This window comes from Elephantulus edwardii, unplaced genomic scaffold (assembly GCF_000299155.1).
Source record: "Elephantulus edwardii isolate Elephantulus edwardi_28Jun2011 unplaced genomic scaffold, EleEdw1.0 scaffold00215, whole genome shotgun sequence".
NCBI classification, from domain to species: domain Eukaryota; kingdom Metazoa; phylum Chordata; class Mammalia; order Macroscelidea; family Macroscelididae; genus Elephantulus; species Elephantulus edwardii.
Genome location: NW_006399965.1, coordinates 1,395,277 through 1,413,998, shown reverse-complemented (window position 1 = coordinate 1,413,998; position 18,722 = coordinate 1,395,277). Strand labels below are relative to the sequence as shown.

The 18,722-nt window shown below is 39.8% G+C and overlaps 1 protein-coding gene across 1 annotated transcript in view; it reads left to right on the top strand.

Moving 5' to 3' along the window:
- The window catches only part of LOC102844561 (leucine-, glutamate- and lysine-rich protein 1-like), a 234,812-nt gene that overhangs the window by 155,485 nt on the left and 60,605 nt on the right, over positions 1 to 18,722 (top strand). Inside the window, exons 7-8 of the mRNA XM_006897783.1 lie at positions 9,762 to 9,839; positions 10,175 to 10,378. Coding sequence (XP_006897845.1) covers positions 9,762 to 9,839; positions 10,175 to 10,378 — 282 coding nt within the window. The remainder of the gene's footprint in view (positions 1 to 9,761; positions 9,840 to 10,174; positions 10,379 to 18,722) is intronic.

Here is an 18,722-nt window from a genome sequence, read left to right as displayed (position 1 = left end):
GAATGGGCATCTCAGAACACTTAATTGTGGTTATGCGAAACCTATACTTGGACCAGGAAGCAGTTCTCAGAACAGAGCAAGGAAACACTGCATGATTCAAAATTAGGAAAGGAGTGCAATATTAAAGGCTGGAGCTGTAGCCTTTAATATTGCAAGGATGTGTCCTATCTCCATACCTTTTCAACCTATATGTGAAACAGTTCATTTGGGAGGTTGGGTTCTATGAGGAAGAATGTGGCATCAGGATTGGAGGAAGACTCATCAATAACCTGCAGTATGCAAATGATACAACTTTGTTTGCTGAAACTGAAGAAGACCTGAAGCATTTGCTGCAGAGGGTAAAGGACTGAAGTCTTCAATATGGGTTGAAGCTCAACATCAAGAAAACAATGTTTCTCACCACTGAGCTGATTGGCAGTACCATGACGGATGGTGAGGAGATCGAGATTGTTAACAGCTTTAGTTTGCTTGGCTCCACAATCAACACTCTTGGTACCAGCAGCCCAGCCAGGACATAAAAAGATGAATTGCATTGGGAAAGTCTGATTTCAGGGACCTCTCCAGAGTACTGAAGGGCAATTATATCAGTCTGAAGACTAAGGTGTGCCTGATTCAGACCATGGTCTTTACAGTTATGTGCTATGTATCAGAAAACTGGACAGTGACTGGGGATGATAGAAGGAGAATTGATGTCTTTGAGCTGTGGTGCTGGAGAATAGTATTGACTATACTGTAAACTGTTAAGAGAACAAATAGTTTTATCCTATAGAGGGTGAAACCAGGCTGATCCTTGCAGGCAAGGGTCCTGAAACTCTGTCTGACATACTTTGGGTATGTTGCAAGGAGGGACCAGTCCTTTGAGAGGAACACTATGCCTGGGAGGGTTGAGGGACAGCACAGAAGGGGAAGACACTCAATGAGATGGATTGACTCAGTACCTGGAGTAATGGGGTTAGGTTTATTGGAGACAGTGAGGTTGGCTTAGGATAAAGCTGGGCATAAGGCTGTTTGACATAGGGTTGCTATGAGTTGCAAGCGACTTGATGGTACACAACAACACAACAACAGTGTACCCTTGGTTTGTTCAAACAACTGCTTCTTGGATTCTGTGCAGGTTTTGCATGAACATAATTCAGGATTCTGGAATTCTCATTCTTCTCACTGTTACCCATAATTTATTATAATCCATTCAATTAAATGCTTCACCTAGTCAATAAAACACAAGTAAATGGATTTCTAGTATTCTCTGCTTTCCACCAAGTTCTGACATCAGTAAAGATAGCCCATGTTGTATAGCCACTTCTGAATTGAGCTTGAATTTCTAGCAGGTTCCAACCATTTTAAAATAGTCTTCAACAATATTTTACTTGCATGTGATATTAATGGTGATATTGAATAATTTCTGTACTTTATGGAATCACTTTTTTTTTGTTTGTTTAATCAATGGGCACAAGTATGGATCTCTTCCAGTCAGTTTATCAACTGACTGCCTTTCAAATTTCTTGTCATTGATAGGTAAATACATCCAGGGCTATATCTGTTTGCTAAAACATCTCAATTAATATTCAATCCATTCCTGATGCCTTATTTTTCACTAATTCTTTCAGTAAAGCCTAGACTTCTTCCTTCTTTACAATTGGTTCTTGATCATATACCACTAGTTGAAATTATTCAGTATCTACCAATTATCTTTTATAGAGTGACTCTGTATATTCCTTCCATCTTTTCACCCTGTTCAGAAAAATGTTTGATGAGCACAAAGATTTAATCTTTAGGAGGTCCCATTCATCAATTTTATCCTCTTAAGATTGTGCATTTCTGACTGTATTTGGCAGCCTTTTAAAACTAGGCCTTCTAACCTTGATCCTATTTCGTCTCTGATGAACTTAATAATTTTAGGCTTTACTCCCAGGTCTCTGATTCACCTTGAGTTGATATATGTGTATGGTGTGATATGTGGATCCTGTTTCAGCTTTGTGCAGATAGCAAACCAGTTTTGCTAGCACCATTTGTTGAAGCAATTGTCATTTCCCCATTTGATAGGTTTTATTTCCTTGTCAAGTATCAGTTGAGCATAGATAGATGGGTGCATTTCTGGGTTCTCAATTCTATTCCATTGGTCTGTGTGCCTGCCATGCTGTTTTAGTCACTACTGCTGTGTAGTAGGTTTTGAGGTCAGAGAGTGCTATACCTCCCACTTCATTTTTGTTTTTCAGAAGTGCTTTGTTTATTCAAGGTCTCTTTCCTCTCCAAATAAACTTAACAATTTCCCTTCGGTCTCCTCGAAAAAATAAACTGGTATCTGTATTGAGATTGTGTTAAACATGTAGCTTGCTTTTGGCGGGACTGGCATTTTCATAATATTGAATCTTCCTACTTTTGAACAGGGTATGTTTTTCCATTTACTCAGGTCTTTTATTGTGACTTTCAGAAATGTTCTGTTGCTTTCTTTGTATAGGTCTTTTGTGTATCTAGTTAGATTCACTCTCAATATCTCAATTTTCTTGAGCTCTTTTTGGTTTTGTGGCTAGTTACTGTGGTCCATCCTGTTTTCTGTGGTACTTCTAAAGGAAGGACATCTTTCAGTGTTTACTGCAACACTAGTCTTGTTTTTTATGAACTCCCTTAGGTTCTGTTTTCTGGGAATATTTTGATCTCTCCTTCATATTTGATGGACAGTTTTACTGGGTATAATACTCTTGGTTGACAGTTGTGTTCTTTGAGTGTTTTGATATATGTCATTCCACTGTCTTCTTGCTCACGTGGTTTCTGTTGGGAAATCAGCTCTTAATCTTATTTCCTCTCACCTATAGGTTACTCTTTGTTTCTCCCTTGCTGCTTTCAGAATTCTCTCCTTATCTTTGGTTCTGACATATTTTACTATGATATGCCTTGGTGTTTTTCTTATGAGGTCTATTCCATATGATGTTCACTCAGCTTCTTGAATATATATTCTCTCATTCTTCATTATGCCTAGGAATCTTTCCTCTAGTAATTCTTCCACAACCTTTTTGGTGCCTTCACTTGCTTCTTCCTGTCTGGGAGTCTGATCATGTGCATGTATGTTATTTCTCTTGATGGTGTCCCACATTATTCTTAGATTTTCTTTTTTCCTTCCTTTTTGATTTTTCTTTTTGTTGTAGCAGGTAAGTGGTGACAATTCTATCTTCTATTTCACTGCATCTGTGTTCCATCTCTTCAACCCTGTTCATGTGTCCCTCCATTATTTTGACAGCATCTGAAACATTGGACCAGAGGAATTCTGGAATGTGGTTTCTTGTTTTTCCAGAACCTCTAATGTCTCATTTGTTTTATCTGCATTGTCTTGGATTTTGTTTGTTTGTTTTAGCTCCTCCTGGTTTTGGCTTGCAGTGTCCTGTAATTCTTCATGTTTGTTTTTCACCAATTCAAACTATTCAATAATTGGTTTGGTGGTTTGTTGTGGTTTTGTGTTTGGTTGTTTTTTGTTGTTGTTGTTATTTTTTTGGTTTTTTTTTTTAATTCTGTGTCAGAAAATTTCATCAGACTTTCTGGCTTCATGAAATCCATTGATTCTGTGTCACTTTTGGGGGTTGACATCTTTGGCTTTGTATAGGGTGTGAGGTAGCCTGCTTCTTATGTGACATTGCTGTGGTAGAGTTTTTCATGCCTGAGACGATAGCAGGTTCTTGATCTGAAATCACTGCTCCAGAAGAGGGTGGGCATCTACTCTGCCTGTGTTTCTCTATGAACTTCTGACCCAAAATAAGATTTGTTTAAGTTTGGGAGAGAAAAGGCCTGTGAACGCAGCCTCTTCTGTCAGACAACTGTTGCAGCTAGGCCATTCCAAGGAGTTCAGAACTAAGGGCAGTTTATTAACTGGACGTAAGAAGATGCAAAGCAGAGCACAGAGACATGAGCAGGGTGGACATGCACATAGTTGTATGCAGGGCGTGTGTGTGTGCAGATGCTCACAGCATGGCACACATGAGGACCTGAATAGAAAACCAGGATGCCTTGGTTTTCCCTTCAAGAACTGAATCTACCACCTCACTCAAGCTCTAGCTGTCTCACTCCATTAGGCTTGAGCTTAAAGGATCCCACATGGTCCAAACAGCAGTGAACCCCACAAAATACCTCACTCAAATTCCAGCTGTCCTGCTTGCTCCCCACAGCTTGTTCCCTGTGGCTTTCTCCCCATCTGGCATTGCTGCTGACCCAGTGTCACTGTTGGCCTGATGTCGCTGCTGGTCTGGTGTCCAAAGGCTGATTTTTTTAAAAAGATCCATAGAATTGATAAACTTCGAGTTAAACTCATCAGAATAAAAATGAAGAAAGAGATAAATTACCATAGTCACATCACATAAGGTGACATCACTAGAGGTCTTATAGGTTTTGGAAGGATAAATAAATCATATAGTAACTAGATGCCAGTAAGTTCAATTATTGCTTAGATCAAATGGACAAATCTCTTGAAAGACAATGGAAACTACCACTGATCCTTTGTTAGCAACACAACACATAATACACCCTGCCACCAGGTCTTTTTAGCCATGTATTCCTAATTTGTACAGAATTTTTACCAGTGATGGATGCTATTTCCTGACAGGTGTTTTTTCTATACCTGTTGAGATAATCACCTCTCTTTTTTTTCCAGTATTTTAATATGGTGAGTTATATTTGATTAATGCTTTCATTTTAAGCCAAGCCTTAACATTACTAGGAAGAACTCCATTTAGTCAGCATAGGTAGTTTTTAATGTAATGTCAAATTCAATTGCCTTTAGAATTTGTGCAACTGTGTTCATGGAGGATAGTGTACTGCAGTTTTATAGTCATGTCTTTGGTAATTTGTCTCGTCAGTAATGCTGACTTCTTAGAATTAATCTTTAAATCTATCCTTTTCTAACTTTTGGAAGAGGTTATAGAACTGGTATGACGTTTTCCTTTACTATTAGGTAGAATTCCCCAGTGCCCTTATCCAGGCCTAATGTTTTCTGTAGGGGAAGTTTCCTCTTCTATTTTTTTTCCTTCCATTTAAAATTTTTGTTTTGAAATTACTATCAAGTCACAAGATGTTTAGTTCAGCTCATTTACCCAGTTTCTCCCAGTGGTAACATATGTGGTAACATAACTATGGTGAAATATTAATTCAGGAAGTTGGCATTGTAACATTCCAGAAAATTTACTCAGAATTAACAGTTTTATATGCATTCATACATGTGTACATTGTCCAAGCAATTTTATCATATCTGTTGTTGCTGTTATGCGTCGTACAGTCACGTGTGACTGATAGTGATCCTACATACAATAGCTCTGAACCCTGTTCTATCCAGAGCCAATCTCACTGTCTCTGACACATCTACTCCCATTGCCCCAGTTACTGTATCAATCCATATCATCCAGGACCTTCCTCTCCTGCTGTCCCTCCACTATTACAAGCATGATGTCCTTCTCCAAGGATCAGCCCCTTCTGGCCATGTGCTCAAAGACAGAACTTCAAAATCCTAGCCTCCAAGGACAAACTTGGTTTCTCTCTTTCCAAGACAGACTGTTTTCTTGGCAGTCCATGGTATGCCCAAGACTCTTCTCCAGCATCACTACTCATATGCATTGATCTTTCTTCTATCATTCTTAATCATTGCCCAGCTCTTTGATAGCATCTTGTGATCACCACCACAGTCAAGATACAGAACTCTTATTATCACAATGCTTCTTATACCTAAGAGTCATTTGAGTGGACCCTCCAACTACATGCCTGTGGAAGAGTTTTTAAACTTAAAACTTGATATTTTTAGTAAATATAAGATTATTCAGGTCACCTATTTCTTTTTGAGTGAATTTTGATAATTTAGAGACAGTGAACTGTGTTTCCCCCCCCCCCCCATATATATGTGGTAAATCCTAGTCTGTGTATTTGTGGTTATAACCCCATTTGGGAATGGCTTCCTTTCTTATGTTAATGTGGCAGTGGCCATGCAGACCCACTGCCACCAAGTTGATTCAGATTCAAAACAACCCTTCTATTGAGTTTCTAAGAATTTAAATCCTTCTTCCTCTGGAGGAGCTAATGGGTTTGAGCAACTGACCTTCAGTGGTTGTTTTTTTGTTGTGTGCCACTGAGTCACCTGCAACCCACTACAACCCTATGTACAGCAGCTCTGAACCCTCCTCCCCTGTCCTGAGGCAATCTCACTAATTCTGACACACCCACCGAAATTGCCCCAGTTACTGTATCAATCTATCTTTCGGCGAGAGCCTGAAATATTAGTGTGAGGTATGTCTTAAATCAATCCCTTCTGAGTTATAAAAGAGCAGATTAAGCAAGCAAGTGGAGATGGGGATAGATTTATACCATGCTACATAAAAATCACCAGACAACCAAAAATCAAAGCTGAATAGAGACAAGGAGCTTCCCAGAATCAACTGAGAAAGAAAGGCTTTCTCCCTCTTAAATTGTAAGGAATTAAATTTCTGTTTGCTAAAGCCACCCACTTTAGGGTGTTTCTCTTATAGAAGCACTAGATGATAAGTAAGGAGCGAAGGAACTTCCTGAAGCTCACACAAGGCCTCTCCACAAAGTACAAATTACATTGTAATAATAGTGATCAGGAACAAGGTCTACTTCTGTTCAGCATTGTACTAAAGTTTCTAGTCAGTGCAGTCAGACAAGTAAAAAGAATAAAAGGCATTCAGACAAGATAGGAAAGGGAAAAAGAAAACCTGTCTAAATTCATGGATAACACAATCCTACATACAGATTTTCCTAAGAAATTCACAAAAAAATCCTCCAGAACTAATGAACAAATTGAGCAAGATGAAAATCAATATATCCAAAAAAATTACATGCAAACAATGAACAATCTTAACATGAGATTTTTATAAAAATCCCATTTATAATGTCATCCCCCAAAAAAAATTATTAGGGAAACTATATCATTGCTATACAAAATAATAAAGAGATGTAAAAATCCGGTGAGGTATCTCAGTCACAAAGGGACAAATGCTATATGGTGCCACTGTTGTAGAATGAGGCTGATGGGGGGTAAGACTGAGAAAAACTGGATGAAATATGTTTACGGCATTGAAGTCTATGGGGGAGAGAATAGTTTAAAAGTATTATATTATAGGGCATTGGCATTATGTTTATCATAAGAATATGGAATGAGGGTTGCAGAGTGGATTATATTTGGGGTTGGGGGTGGCGTTGGGGGAAGTGCGGGGGGATTGTGTACCAATGAGGGAGTTTTTCTTTTGCTTTTCAAGGAGAGGAGCTAACGGGGTGTGTGTGTGTGTGTGTGTGTGTGTGTGTGTAGGTGGGGTGGGCGGGGAGAAGGGTGCAACAATGAATGAATGGAAGTCCAAAATCTCTGTAGATGTTCATTGAAATGAAAAAGAAATAAATTCATTTAATTAAAAAAATCCATTTTATAATCTTGAGTTAAAGATTTCCCAAATATAACACAAAAGCATGATTTAGAAAAGAAAAAAGTGTAATTAAATTTCATAAAAACTTTAAAATTCTGCTTTTGAAAAATACTATTTAAAGAATAAAAAGAACAAGCCACAGATTAGTAAAAATCATGTTTAATCATATATCTAATGAAGGACTTTTGTCCAAAATATGTAACAAATATATTTTTTTAAATTAAAAAAAAATATTTAAAAAGACCCTTTATCAAAAAAGATTTACAGATAGCCAATGAGCATAAAAATAGACATTTAATTTTTAGTAATTAGAGAAATGCAAAACAAATACATAAAGAGTTATAACCACATACTAATTCTTGTTGTTATATACTGTCCAATAGAAACCAACTCATAGCTGATCCTCCAATGAGTTTTCAAACTGCATGGGAAGAGACTGCCCATCTTTCTCTCATGGAGCATCTGGTAGATTTGAACTGTGTATCTTCACATTGGCAGAACAAGTCTTTACCACCAAAGGACCAGAGAGTTCCCAAAGACTGTTGTTGTTGTGCTCTGATGAGTCAGAACTGACCTATAGCTGATCATTCAGAGGGTTTTCAGAGGCAATAAATTGTAGGGAAGGAGATTACCCAAATTTCTCCCTCGGAGCAGCTGGTGGATTCCAACTCCCTGACTTCAGGTTGACAGCGCAGCTCCTTGCCATTAGGCCACCAGAGCTCCTTCATAGAAAGACTATCGTTGTTAGGTGCTGTCGAGTTGCATACACTCATAGCGACCCTGTGAACAATAGATGTGAACCCTGTCCTGTCCTGTGCCTTCCTCATGATCTCCGACACACTCAAGGCCCTTGCTGCAGTCACTGTGTCAATCCACCTGGTTGAAGGTTTTCCTCTCCTTCACTGTCCCTCTACCTTTACAGGTATGATGTTCTTTTCCCCAGCCTCTCCTAGCAACATGCCTAAAGTATGTGAGATAAATGCAGCTTCATCATCTTTGCCTCAGAGGAGCATTTTGGCTGCACTTTCCCTAAGATGCATCTATTTGTTCTTTTGGCGGTCCATGGGATATTCAGCACTCTTCTCCAACACCACAGTTCAAAGGCATCTGTTCTCCTGTCATCCTCAGTCATTGGCCAGCACGCAGATGCACAGCAAGTGACTGAAAAGACCATGGCCTGAATAAGGTGTGCCTTAGTTCTCATACTGACATCATTGTTCCTCAAGAATTTGGAAAGGTCCCTGACTACAGACTTTCCCAGTGCAGTTTTGGAAGAAGCCTTGTTTGTAATACCAGTAACAACAGTGTCTTAGTTACTGGTGCAGCTACCAGAAAAAGCACCAGTGAATGACTTTAGTAAACAGATGTTTTCTGTCACATTTTATGAGGCTGAAAGTCTAAATTTAGAGTACTCACTTGAGGGAGCTCTGGTGGCCTAGCAGGTAGGGAGTGGTGCGTTTAACCCAAAGTGGCACGCCTCGCAGCAGTTCAGTCCACCAGTTGTACAGGAGAAAGACGGATAAGAATTTCCTCCCGTGAGAAGACTTGAAGGGCAGTGAGTTTATGAACTCTGGGAGAAGGCTTTCTCTCAGCTCTGGGGAAACGCCCTTGTCTCATTTCAAAGGCTCAGCATTCCTTGGAGATTTCCATGCATTGGAAATTTAAATCTTGGAGATTTAAATCTTCCCCAAACCCCTCCTCAATGAAATGGCTCTGTACATGGACCCCAAATCCAAACGTGCACTCTGCTCCCTTTATTAGCAATACTGTGGTCCCTCACTGTCTGCTCCTTGGTTTAATCTCTTTTATATCTGAAAATAGGTTGATATGATCTATATCAAGATATAACCTAATCCTGTATATACTATCCTGCCTCACTAGTATAACTGCTCTTAATCTTTCATCCACTTAAGGAGCTCTCATGGCTTAGTGGTAATGAATTGTATTGTCAACCCAAAGGTATGTGGTTCAAGTGCACCAGCTGTTCTATGAGAGAAAGATGGGCAGTCTCTGCCCATGGGATTTACTGCCATTGAAAATCTCCTGGAAGTTCTAACTGGATGGTACACAACAACAACAATCTTTCCTCATTAACATTTTAGAGGTTAGGATTTACAACACATTGATTACATCAGATTATAAACCCAGAAGGTAAGGGAGTTAATGAGATAACTGTGAGAATAATGGCCAGGTCAAGTTGATATATATTAGAAATGGAAAGGACAGTTCAAGTCATAACAAAAGGGAAACAGCCAAGTGTCCACCAGCAAATGAATAGCTAAACAAATTACTATATGATATAAAATTATGCTTATTTCAAAATAATGTATTTGAATCTTGTTTGTTTTCTTTCAGGAATAAATCTAATGAAGCTAATGACTGTCAAAGAAAACTTAGAAAACTGACGTTTGAATCTATTATTTCTGAGTCACGGTATGCATTGAAAAACTTAGGAATTTAATACTTGAACTTGAAATAGCTCACTTAAAAGATAATTAAATTTTTTACTATATTGTTTACTTATACCTATTTCAATTTTGTAATGTTTTGCAGTTTTTTGCAGAGTTTGCCTGATGACTACATGGGAAAAATTTAACATTGTACAACTATTTCTTAACATTTTTACTTTTTAAAACATTAAAGCAACGCCCTACAATTAAAAATTACTTTTTCATGTATCTTGGGTAAACATAAAGCATTACATCTAATAATATTATATATATCTTAATTTAATTAATGCCTTTTGTTTGTTTATAATTCTCCTTTAGTCACACGAGACAGCTTAGAGAAAAAGAAGAATCTTTAACAGCTTGTCAAGAATCATACAGAACTTTACAGGAGAAACTAACTACAAAAGAAAGACAGCAAGATGACATAAAAAGAAGAATCACCCTTGCAGAAAATGAACTTGAAGTAACGAAAACTCTTCTGAATCAGACGAAGGAAGAGGTGGTAGCACTGAAAAATGAAAGGTGCGGTAAAAAATAATTTCTCATAAAAATGTCTTAAGTCACTAATTACTTTAGGCGTGTTATCAGCTGGGGCCATTCCTTGGAAAGAGACGTAATGTTTGAAAAGGTGGAGGACTGGAGAAGGAAGGAGTGCCCCCAATGAGATGAATGGGTACAGCGTTCACAAGCAGGGGCTTAAACACAGTGGAGGTGGTGAGGCTGGCACGTAATCAGGCAAAGCTTCAATGTGCGTAGGATGGCCGTGAGTCAGGGTCAACTCGATGGTGCCTGATGACAACACTGCGTACATAAGGAGCCTCAATAGTGTGAGGGGGTGGGTGCTCGACTTGTAGCCGAAGGGTTGGCAGTTTGAACCCATTAGCCACTCTTCTTCTTCCATAAAGTTTGCAGCCTTAGGAACCCGTGGGGCAGTTCTACTCTGTCCTATTGGGGTTGCTCTGAGCCACAACCAGCTTCACAGCGATAAGCTTCCATTCCATATGTTTTTGAATGATCAAAACCCTCCATAATTTTTTTAAAAAATTATTTTATATTGGTTTGCATTTGTATGCATTGTTTCATACAATCATTCCCATATGTTGTATTTTATAAAATTAATCTCCATTGAGCTATGCCCTCAGCACTCTGTCTCTTTAGATCCCTGCCAGATCTTTCCCATTTCCTTTCCCCTCTCCTCTACCCATCAAGTTGCACCTTACTCCACCACACCATTGTCCAGGTGGTTCACTGAAGCCTGAGGTGGTTAAAAAGGACTTGCTTATAAAGTCACACAACTCATGAGTGACAGAAGGATAAGTGGGACTAAGATCCTTCCATTTGGTGTTGGATTTTTATTCAAAAGAATTGAACAAGATAATGTGTGGGTTTTTTATTTTAATGTAAGATTTTCTTTATTTGGCTAGGGCTATTGCATTGACAAGAATTATTCTATTAAACATTGTCCTTTTTTCATTTTTTAAATCTGTTTTTTTAATTGTTATTAAATTTTATTAGTTTTAATGAACATTTACAGAGATTTTGGGTTTTCATTCATTCATTGTTACACTATTTTCTCTACCTTCCTCCCCAGTTCGTTCTTCTTCCCCCCCCCCCCCAAATGTCTGTTTTAATTGTCCAGTTGCCACAGTGCTAATGTGTGGGTCTTGAACTACTAACTTTCACCTGGGTCGGTTATTGGTGGCATTCTATAATTTTCTAACAGCAATTCTGTATTAATTTCCCCTTTCATTGGTTCTCTGAGTAATTAACCTATTACCTGGACTACCTTCTTTCCAGTGATGCCAGAGTGAATAAGCTTAACCGTTTCCCTGGACGAATGTTACCTGGCTCCCAGTGTCAATGAGATTCCACCTTTGTTCAGACATGTTTGACACTCCTCTGACTGCTGGCTTATGTGACCATTCTGTGCAGTATTTTCAGTATGATAGACCTTTAGTCTTTAGGAAAGGATTTAATTTTTTAAACCCCCTAAAATAGGCCCAGTATGTGTAGTTAATATGATGGGAAATTAGGGAATGCCACTTGAGATTAAAAGTAAAGCTAAATGTTTTCTTTTTTCTGTGTTTAATAAACCGTCTCTGGCTGCGATTTGAAAGCAGGAGTTTTATGAATGTTTTGAGGATTGGCAGCATCATTAAAATTAATATCAAGCCTTCCCAGGAGGTTGCTTTGAAAAAGCACAGTCACTGAATGTGTATGTTTTGGCACTTTTTAAATTTTAGTGTGATTATAATCACACTTTCTGTTCTAAATATTGAATGATAAGAAAAATTTGTATAAGCTTTTGGAAATGAGGTTGTCACCTTAAATCTTTCCTTCTTTTCTGCCCCCTTCTTTTCTTGTGCCCATGGCCTTTTTAACTCTTTATCTGTGGTTTGTTTAGACAATACACATGTAGATATGATATCACTTTGTGACACTAAGTTTATTGGCATGATATTTCTCACATAATAAAGGTAAAAATGTGCTTGTGAATCAGCAGTTTCTCGTATAATCGTAGGGTTTCACCTAGCCATGTGCTCTGTTCTCTTACTTTGGGTCCTAGGCCCCTTTCAGATTGTGGCTGCCCTGCCCTCTGCTGTACCCCAGGGTGTGGCGTGTGTGTCCATTCGATAAATATTTGTTGAATGAATGAGTAGGTGAATGGGTTGATTTTGAGAATTCTGTTAGACAGCAATGATTCGCTGAGCAATTACAATCTCCTTGAGACTGGCATTCCAGGGTGGTGAAAGGATTTAATAGTCAGTTACTAACTGAAAAGTTGTCAGTTCAACTCTCCCAGAGGTACATTGGGGGAAAGTGTGATCATCTGCTTTAGAAAGACCACACCGCTGAGAACCCTGCTCTAAAACACGCACAGGTGCTGAGTTGGGATTGACTTGGTAGCATCTTTGCTTTTGGTGCATCCTTAGAGATAAAAGAGAGGATAAGAGACAGTTCCAGGCTGGGGAACTTGGATTGTAATGGAAACGGTGAACTGTTGAAAAGGTGGGCAGTCTCCTCCTCTGGGATCTACAGCCCCACAAACCTGCTGTGAGTCAGTTCTGCCTCACCAGCAAGGAGAACTAGAGTAACTCTTTTTAAAAACCAGCCCGCAGGCATGCAGACCCCTCACTGTGAGGTGATTCTGACTCATACTGACCCTCCACCCAGTCACCATCTCGGTAAAGTCTTACAGGAGGAAACTGCCCATCTTCTTCCCACACAACAACTGGTGAAGTCATAACCTTGACCTTTAGGTTAGAAGCCCGACACATTATGCACTTGTCATAAAGGAGTATGAGTGAAAGAGAGCCTGTGAACCACAGATCTGAACCCTGCCCTAGCCTGTGCCGTCCTCCCAATCTCTGTCATTCGTGTCAGTCCATCTCGTGGAGGCTCTTTTCTCTTTCACCAACCGGCCACCTTTCCAAGCATGATGTTTCTCTCCAGGGAACACGTCCAAATTTAGTGAAATGAAGCTTCACCATTTTTGTTTTGAAGGAACACTCTGGTTGTATTTTGTCTATGATCTGTTTATTCATTTGAAAGCCCATAGGATATTCAATTTCTCTTCTCTAGCACCACAACTCAAAAGCATCAATTTCTTCTCTCATCCTTATTTATTGTCTAGCTCTCAGATGCACAGGACGTGGTTGAGAAGACCATGGCCTGAATCAGGTACACCCTGCTGCTTCAACATCTTCTAAACCAGGTTTGAACTTCTGGAAGTTCTGTGTCAACTTACCGTTCTAGCTATTTTTCGATGATCTTCAGCAATATTTTGCTTGTATGTTATGTTAAGGATACTGTTTGATAATTTCTACCTCGTGTTATATCACCTTTCTTAGGAATGGGAATAAATATGGATCTCTTCCAATTAGTTGGTCAAGTAACTGTCTTCCAAATTTCCCATGACAGACTGGTGAGCATGTCCAGGGCTACATCTGTTAGCTGAGACATGTCAGTTGGTATCCCATAGAATATTGGGGCCATATTTTTTGTCAATGCCTTCAGTGTAGCTTGAACTTCTCCCCTCATCGCCATTGGTTCTTCCTTTTTTATTCTCCAACTCCAGCTCTTTACATATTCCATTATAATACTTTGCTTTGTCTTCTTGGATTGCCCTTTGAAATCTTATGTTCATCTATTTTATTTCAGCCTCTCTTCCCTTTGTTTTAGCTTCTTGATGCTCCAATGCAATTTTCCAGATCTCTTTTGACATCCATTGTGGTCTTCCTTCCTCCACTGTCTGTGGAATGCTGTCTTTTTGTTACCGTCAGGATGATCGTATGGTATAAGGTGCTGTGTTTAGGTTGCTGTCTCCTCTGGATGGGTGATTTCGGATCCCACTCCTGACATGCCTGGGAGAAAATGGTCATAAATATGACTTCTAATGTGTCACAAAAAGCAAGACAAGTGGAAAATATCACTTCAACAGGGTAGGACTTTCCAAGCAAGGAATGAGCATGATGAATTAGTAAAGGCTATTTGTCTTCGGTGTCATAACGCATCACAGCAAATAGTGAATGTAGAGCCCACAAAGTCAAGGTTGTCAGGGCATGGCAGGCCTTTCCTTTGGGAATCTGGGTATCATCTCAGTGTGATGGGAAGAAACCAATGACGGGATTTAACAAGGAGTGACACTGTAGATAGGTTGTCTTGGTTGCTGCATGGAGGTAATATTAGCCGTAGTCAAGCTAGTGAATTTCCTTTTTTGATATCAAAGGATTTTATTTCTGGATAAGCTTAACAAGTGTGAAAAAAATGAAAACTTCACGCTCTTACCCTCTGCTAGTTTCAGTTGGGTTAGTTAATGTGTTTCGCTGATGGATGATAGCAAAAAAGCTGCATGATGAGCCGAAGTGGATATATTAAAGTCAGGTTACAAAGAAATACTGAAGAACACTAACTTTTAGGACACGTTTGACATTACTGCCCAAACCTACCTTGAGACATTTGTCTTCCTTTGGCTTCAGACACGAGGTGCTCTCGAGTCTCTTTCCGGTCAGGATAGGATTTTCCCCTCTGTTGGCACTTCGGCCATCCCTTGAGCACAGATATCCTTTGCTCTAACAGTCTCAGCTGAGCAAGTTTGATCCTGAATCTTTGATCTGCAGGCCCTACAGGACCTCTGAAGGGAGGTGCCTTAGAGCAGATGGAGGTGGGAAAGCCCCTCTGAAAGAAGCTGATCTCCAGAAAAACGTCAACCCTGAGGCTTGACTACACCCAGAATTTCTGGTTTACTAGTTCTGGGTGGTGCCCTGCAATCCGCTCCACAGCCAAAGTCACACATTACTCTCTCTCAGGGAAGTGTTAGACCAGCCCTGGCTGCCAGAACCCCTGACCACGGCCAGAACCCAGCCTGCTCCGTGGCAGCCTGTGTCTCGGCGACTTCAGGGCGCGCCTCACCCACTAACCCTCCTTCATGCCCCATAGCAGCCCTTGCTGAGGTCGTCACTGGGATGGTTATAAAAAATGTGCAGCTTGACTCAGAAGTAGAGAGAGAGAATATGTAAAAAGTCAGAACTGACCCTCAAAAAAGAGGGGCAGAACTTCTAGATTTGATGCAGGAAAGGCAGCTAGTGACTAGGAAAGAAGTTATTAGACATTAATGCAGATCTATTATTTACACTTTCTTTACCCCAGCTCTAGGCTCAGCCTGAGAATACTGTCTAAGAGGGAAACTTCGCTGAAAGGATAGAAGGCAGGTCCTTCAGGGTCACAGATTCAAGAGAGAAGACCTTGCCAGCTTGGTCTGGGCCAGACACCTGGGGCTAGCATGCAAGTGTTTGTGAAGGATTAGGATTATAGTGAGGCACAAAGGCAGTGTTGTGGGTGGGGGAATGTGGCCATTTTCAAACTACGTGTATAAAGAGAACTCTCAGTCCTCATGCTTCTGAGCCCCTGATCTCTGCCGTCCAGGCCAGAACCCCTCCCAGCTCCCTAGTGCCAGCACCATATTGTGGGTTAAACACAGTTCTGCGGGCTGGCCTGGGGGCCTAATTCCATTCTGGGGAAAATTGTTTTGATGGTAAAATGTGTTCTAAATTCCCTGTAACCAAGTTACAAATGAAATTTGAAAGGGCATATGTGTTTAAGCCTGGAGACTGCCCACATGGAGCATTTGGCTAAATTCATGTAGGCACCAACAAAGGTCCCACAGCAAAACTGCTAGAGCACACAGCTGTTTATAAGAAATTCTCATACTCTATGCATTCCCCAAAGCAATCTCATCCATATCTTCAGAAATTCCAAAGCAAATAGAGAAGAAAACTTCCTAAGGTCTAAGTCAGCAGTGCAACTCCTCACAGACTAGGTGCCTCCATCTCCTTGCTGTGTATTTTGTTGCGGTTTTGTGCTGTGGACTTGGGACTCAGAGCTGACCCTCCAGTGGGTTTTCAGAGGCAGTACAACAGCACAGGAGGAAAGCCCCCTCTTCCTTCTGTTGAGCATCTGGTGATTTTGAACCATGTGCCTTCGGGTTGACAGCACAGCTTCTTACCATTAACCCTGGGAGCTCCCTAAAATATAGTGATAGAGCCCATAGATAATCCCTAGTATCATGAACTTCTCTTCCTATTCATTGGTATCCTCTTCTTTCTGTCTCTGTCTTCTCCTCTTTCCTTCCCTCCCTCCCTCCTTCCTTCCCTTCCTCCCTCTCTTATTTAAAGCTGTAAATCTTTACTCCAGGCTTGATTAGGGCGTGAACTGAAAGCTCCTTGGGCCGAGGTTCCTCCGTTTGGGGATCCTTGCCTCTGCAGCTGCAGGGCCATCCCAGGAGCCAAACATGACAAGCGAGTTTGGGACAGAGAACTACAAGCAGAGTAAGGACTTTCTTAGCTTTCTGCAAGAGGGAGGGATGACTTGTATTAGAACTTAAAAAAAAATCATCACAAGATAGAGAGGGCACAGCTAACACGGTAATGGAAATAATAGAAATGCATTAAAAATCAATCCAGAATATTAAACCTGAAATGGTAGAAGTGCCCAGCATGCTTGGAAGGAGAAAAAAAGTAGAACAGAAGAGATATAGCAGAGAGTCAGTGAGCTGGAAGACAAGAACTTCAACAGAAACATATTAGAAGAAAAATCAGAGATGAGACATAAAGTAGAATCATGTGGGATGACATCAAAAGAAACAATATACATACGATTGGAATTCCAGAAGAAGAACGGGACAGAGAAATCACTGAGAAAATTGTGGAAGAGGCACTAGAAGAAAACTTTCCAGGGGTTATGAGGAATGGGAAAATCCACATTAAGAAAGCTCAGGGAACTAGACCCAAAAAGAAAACCATCAAGACACATCATAGTCAAATTCTCCAAAATAAGAGATAAGGATAGAATACTAAACGCACCATGGAAAAACAGAGTCTCCTACAAAGGAAAAGCAAAAAGATTAAGTTCTGGTTTGTCAGCAGAAACCACACAAGCAAGAAGACCATGAGATGGCATATACAGAAAGTTGAAAGAAAACAAAGGAGAATCCTAAACCCAGCAAAGCTCTCCATCAAATATGGAGAGTTTAACCTTCTTTGCAGAAAAGAAGTAACTTAAGGAATTTGTGAAAACAAGACCATATCTACAAAGCACTTTTACAGGAAGTCCTTTACACAGAGACACCAAAGGAAAGTGGATGGGCCATAATAACGAAAACAACCAAAAAAGAAACACAGCAAAATCACAATGATAAAATCTGGCCTGTCGATAATCATACTTAAGTGAATGGACGAAATGCACCAATCAAGAAAAAAAGAAAAGCAAAATGGATAAAAATATAGAGTGTATCAGTATGTTGTTTACAAGAGACTCATTTAAGTAACAAAGAGAAAGATCAACCCAAAATCAAAGACTGGAAAAAATATACCAAGCAAATGGCAACCACAAAAAAGTAGGCATGACAGCACTAATCTTGATAAGATAGACTTCAAAATGAAAACCACCAAAAACAAGGAAGGGCACTATAATGATTGCAGGTATAGTATATCAAGAAGACATAACCTTGATCAACATCTATGCACCAAATACCTCATGAATACATAACATAACTGTTAGCAGAATTGAAGAAAGAAATAGACAGCACCACAGTAGTGGTAGGAGACTTTAACAGGCCACTATCACCAAAGGATAGGTCAACTCAAAAGAAACTTAACAAAGATGTAGAAGATCTAAGTATACATTCAAGCAACTCAACCTTGTGAATGTATTCCAAGCATTGTACCCAACTGAAATTCAATTAACTTTCTTCTCAAGTGCACAGAATACATTCTCTTTAATGGGTATTAGGGCACCAAGGAAGCCCCAACAAATTAAAAAATATTGCATCTCCTTTATTGCCAGTGATTTGGAGCATTTCTTCATGTGTGTCTATTAGTCATCTGGATATCTTCTTCTGTGAAGTCTTTCCATGTCTTTTGGCCATTTTGTAGTTGGGTTCTCAGTCTTTTTCTTGTGGAAGCCCAGGAGTATTCTATAAACTTTCATTATGAGACTCTTATCTGAGCTGGTATTGCCAAATTTTTTTTCTAAGCAGTAGGTTTTCTTTTCACTCTTCAGATTATTATTTTTTTTTTTATGATCACAGAGATTTACTCTAAAGAAGATGCCATTCATCAATTTTATCCTCTCCAGATTGTGTATATAAAATATTCCGGGGCCTCCACAAGAAAATGAGAGATGTAAATCAAAACTATAAGACACCATCTCCTCCCAGTAAAGGGGCAAAGTTTGGCAGGGATGTTGTTGTTGTTATGTGCCGTCGAGTTGTCTGCGACTCATAGCGACCCTATGTACAACAGCCCTAAACCGTGCTCTATCCTGTGCCAATCTCATTGCCTCTGACACACCCATCCTGATTACCCCA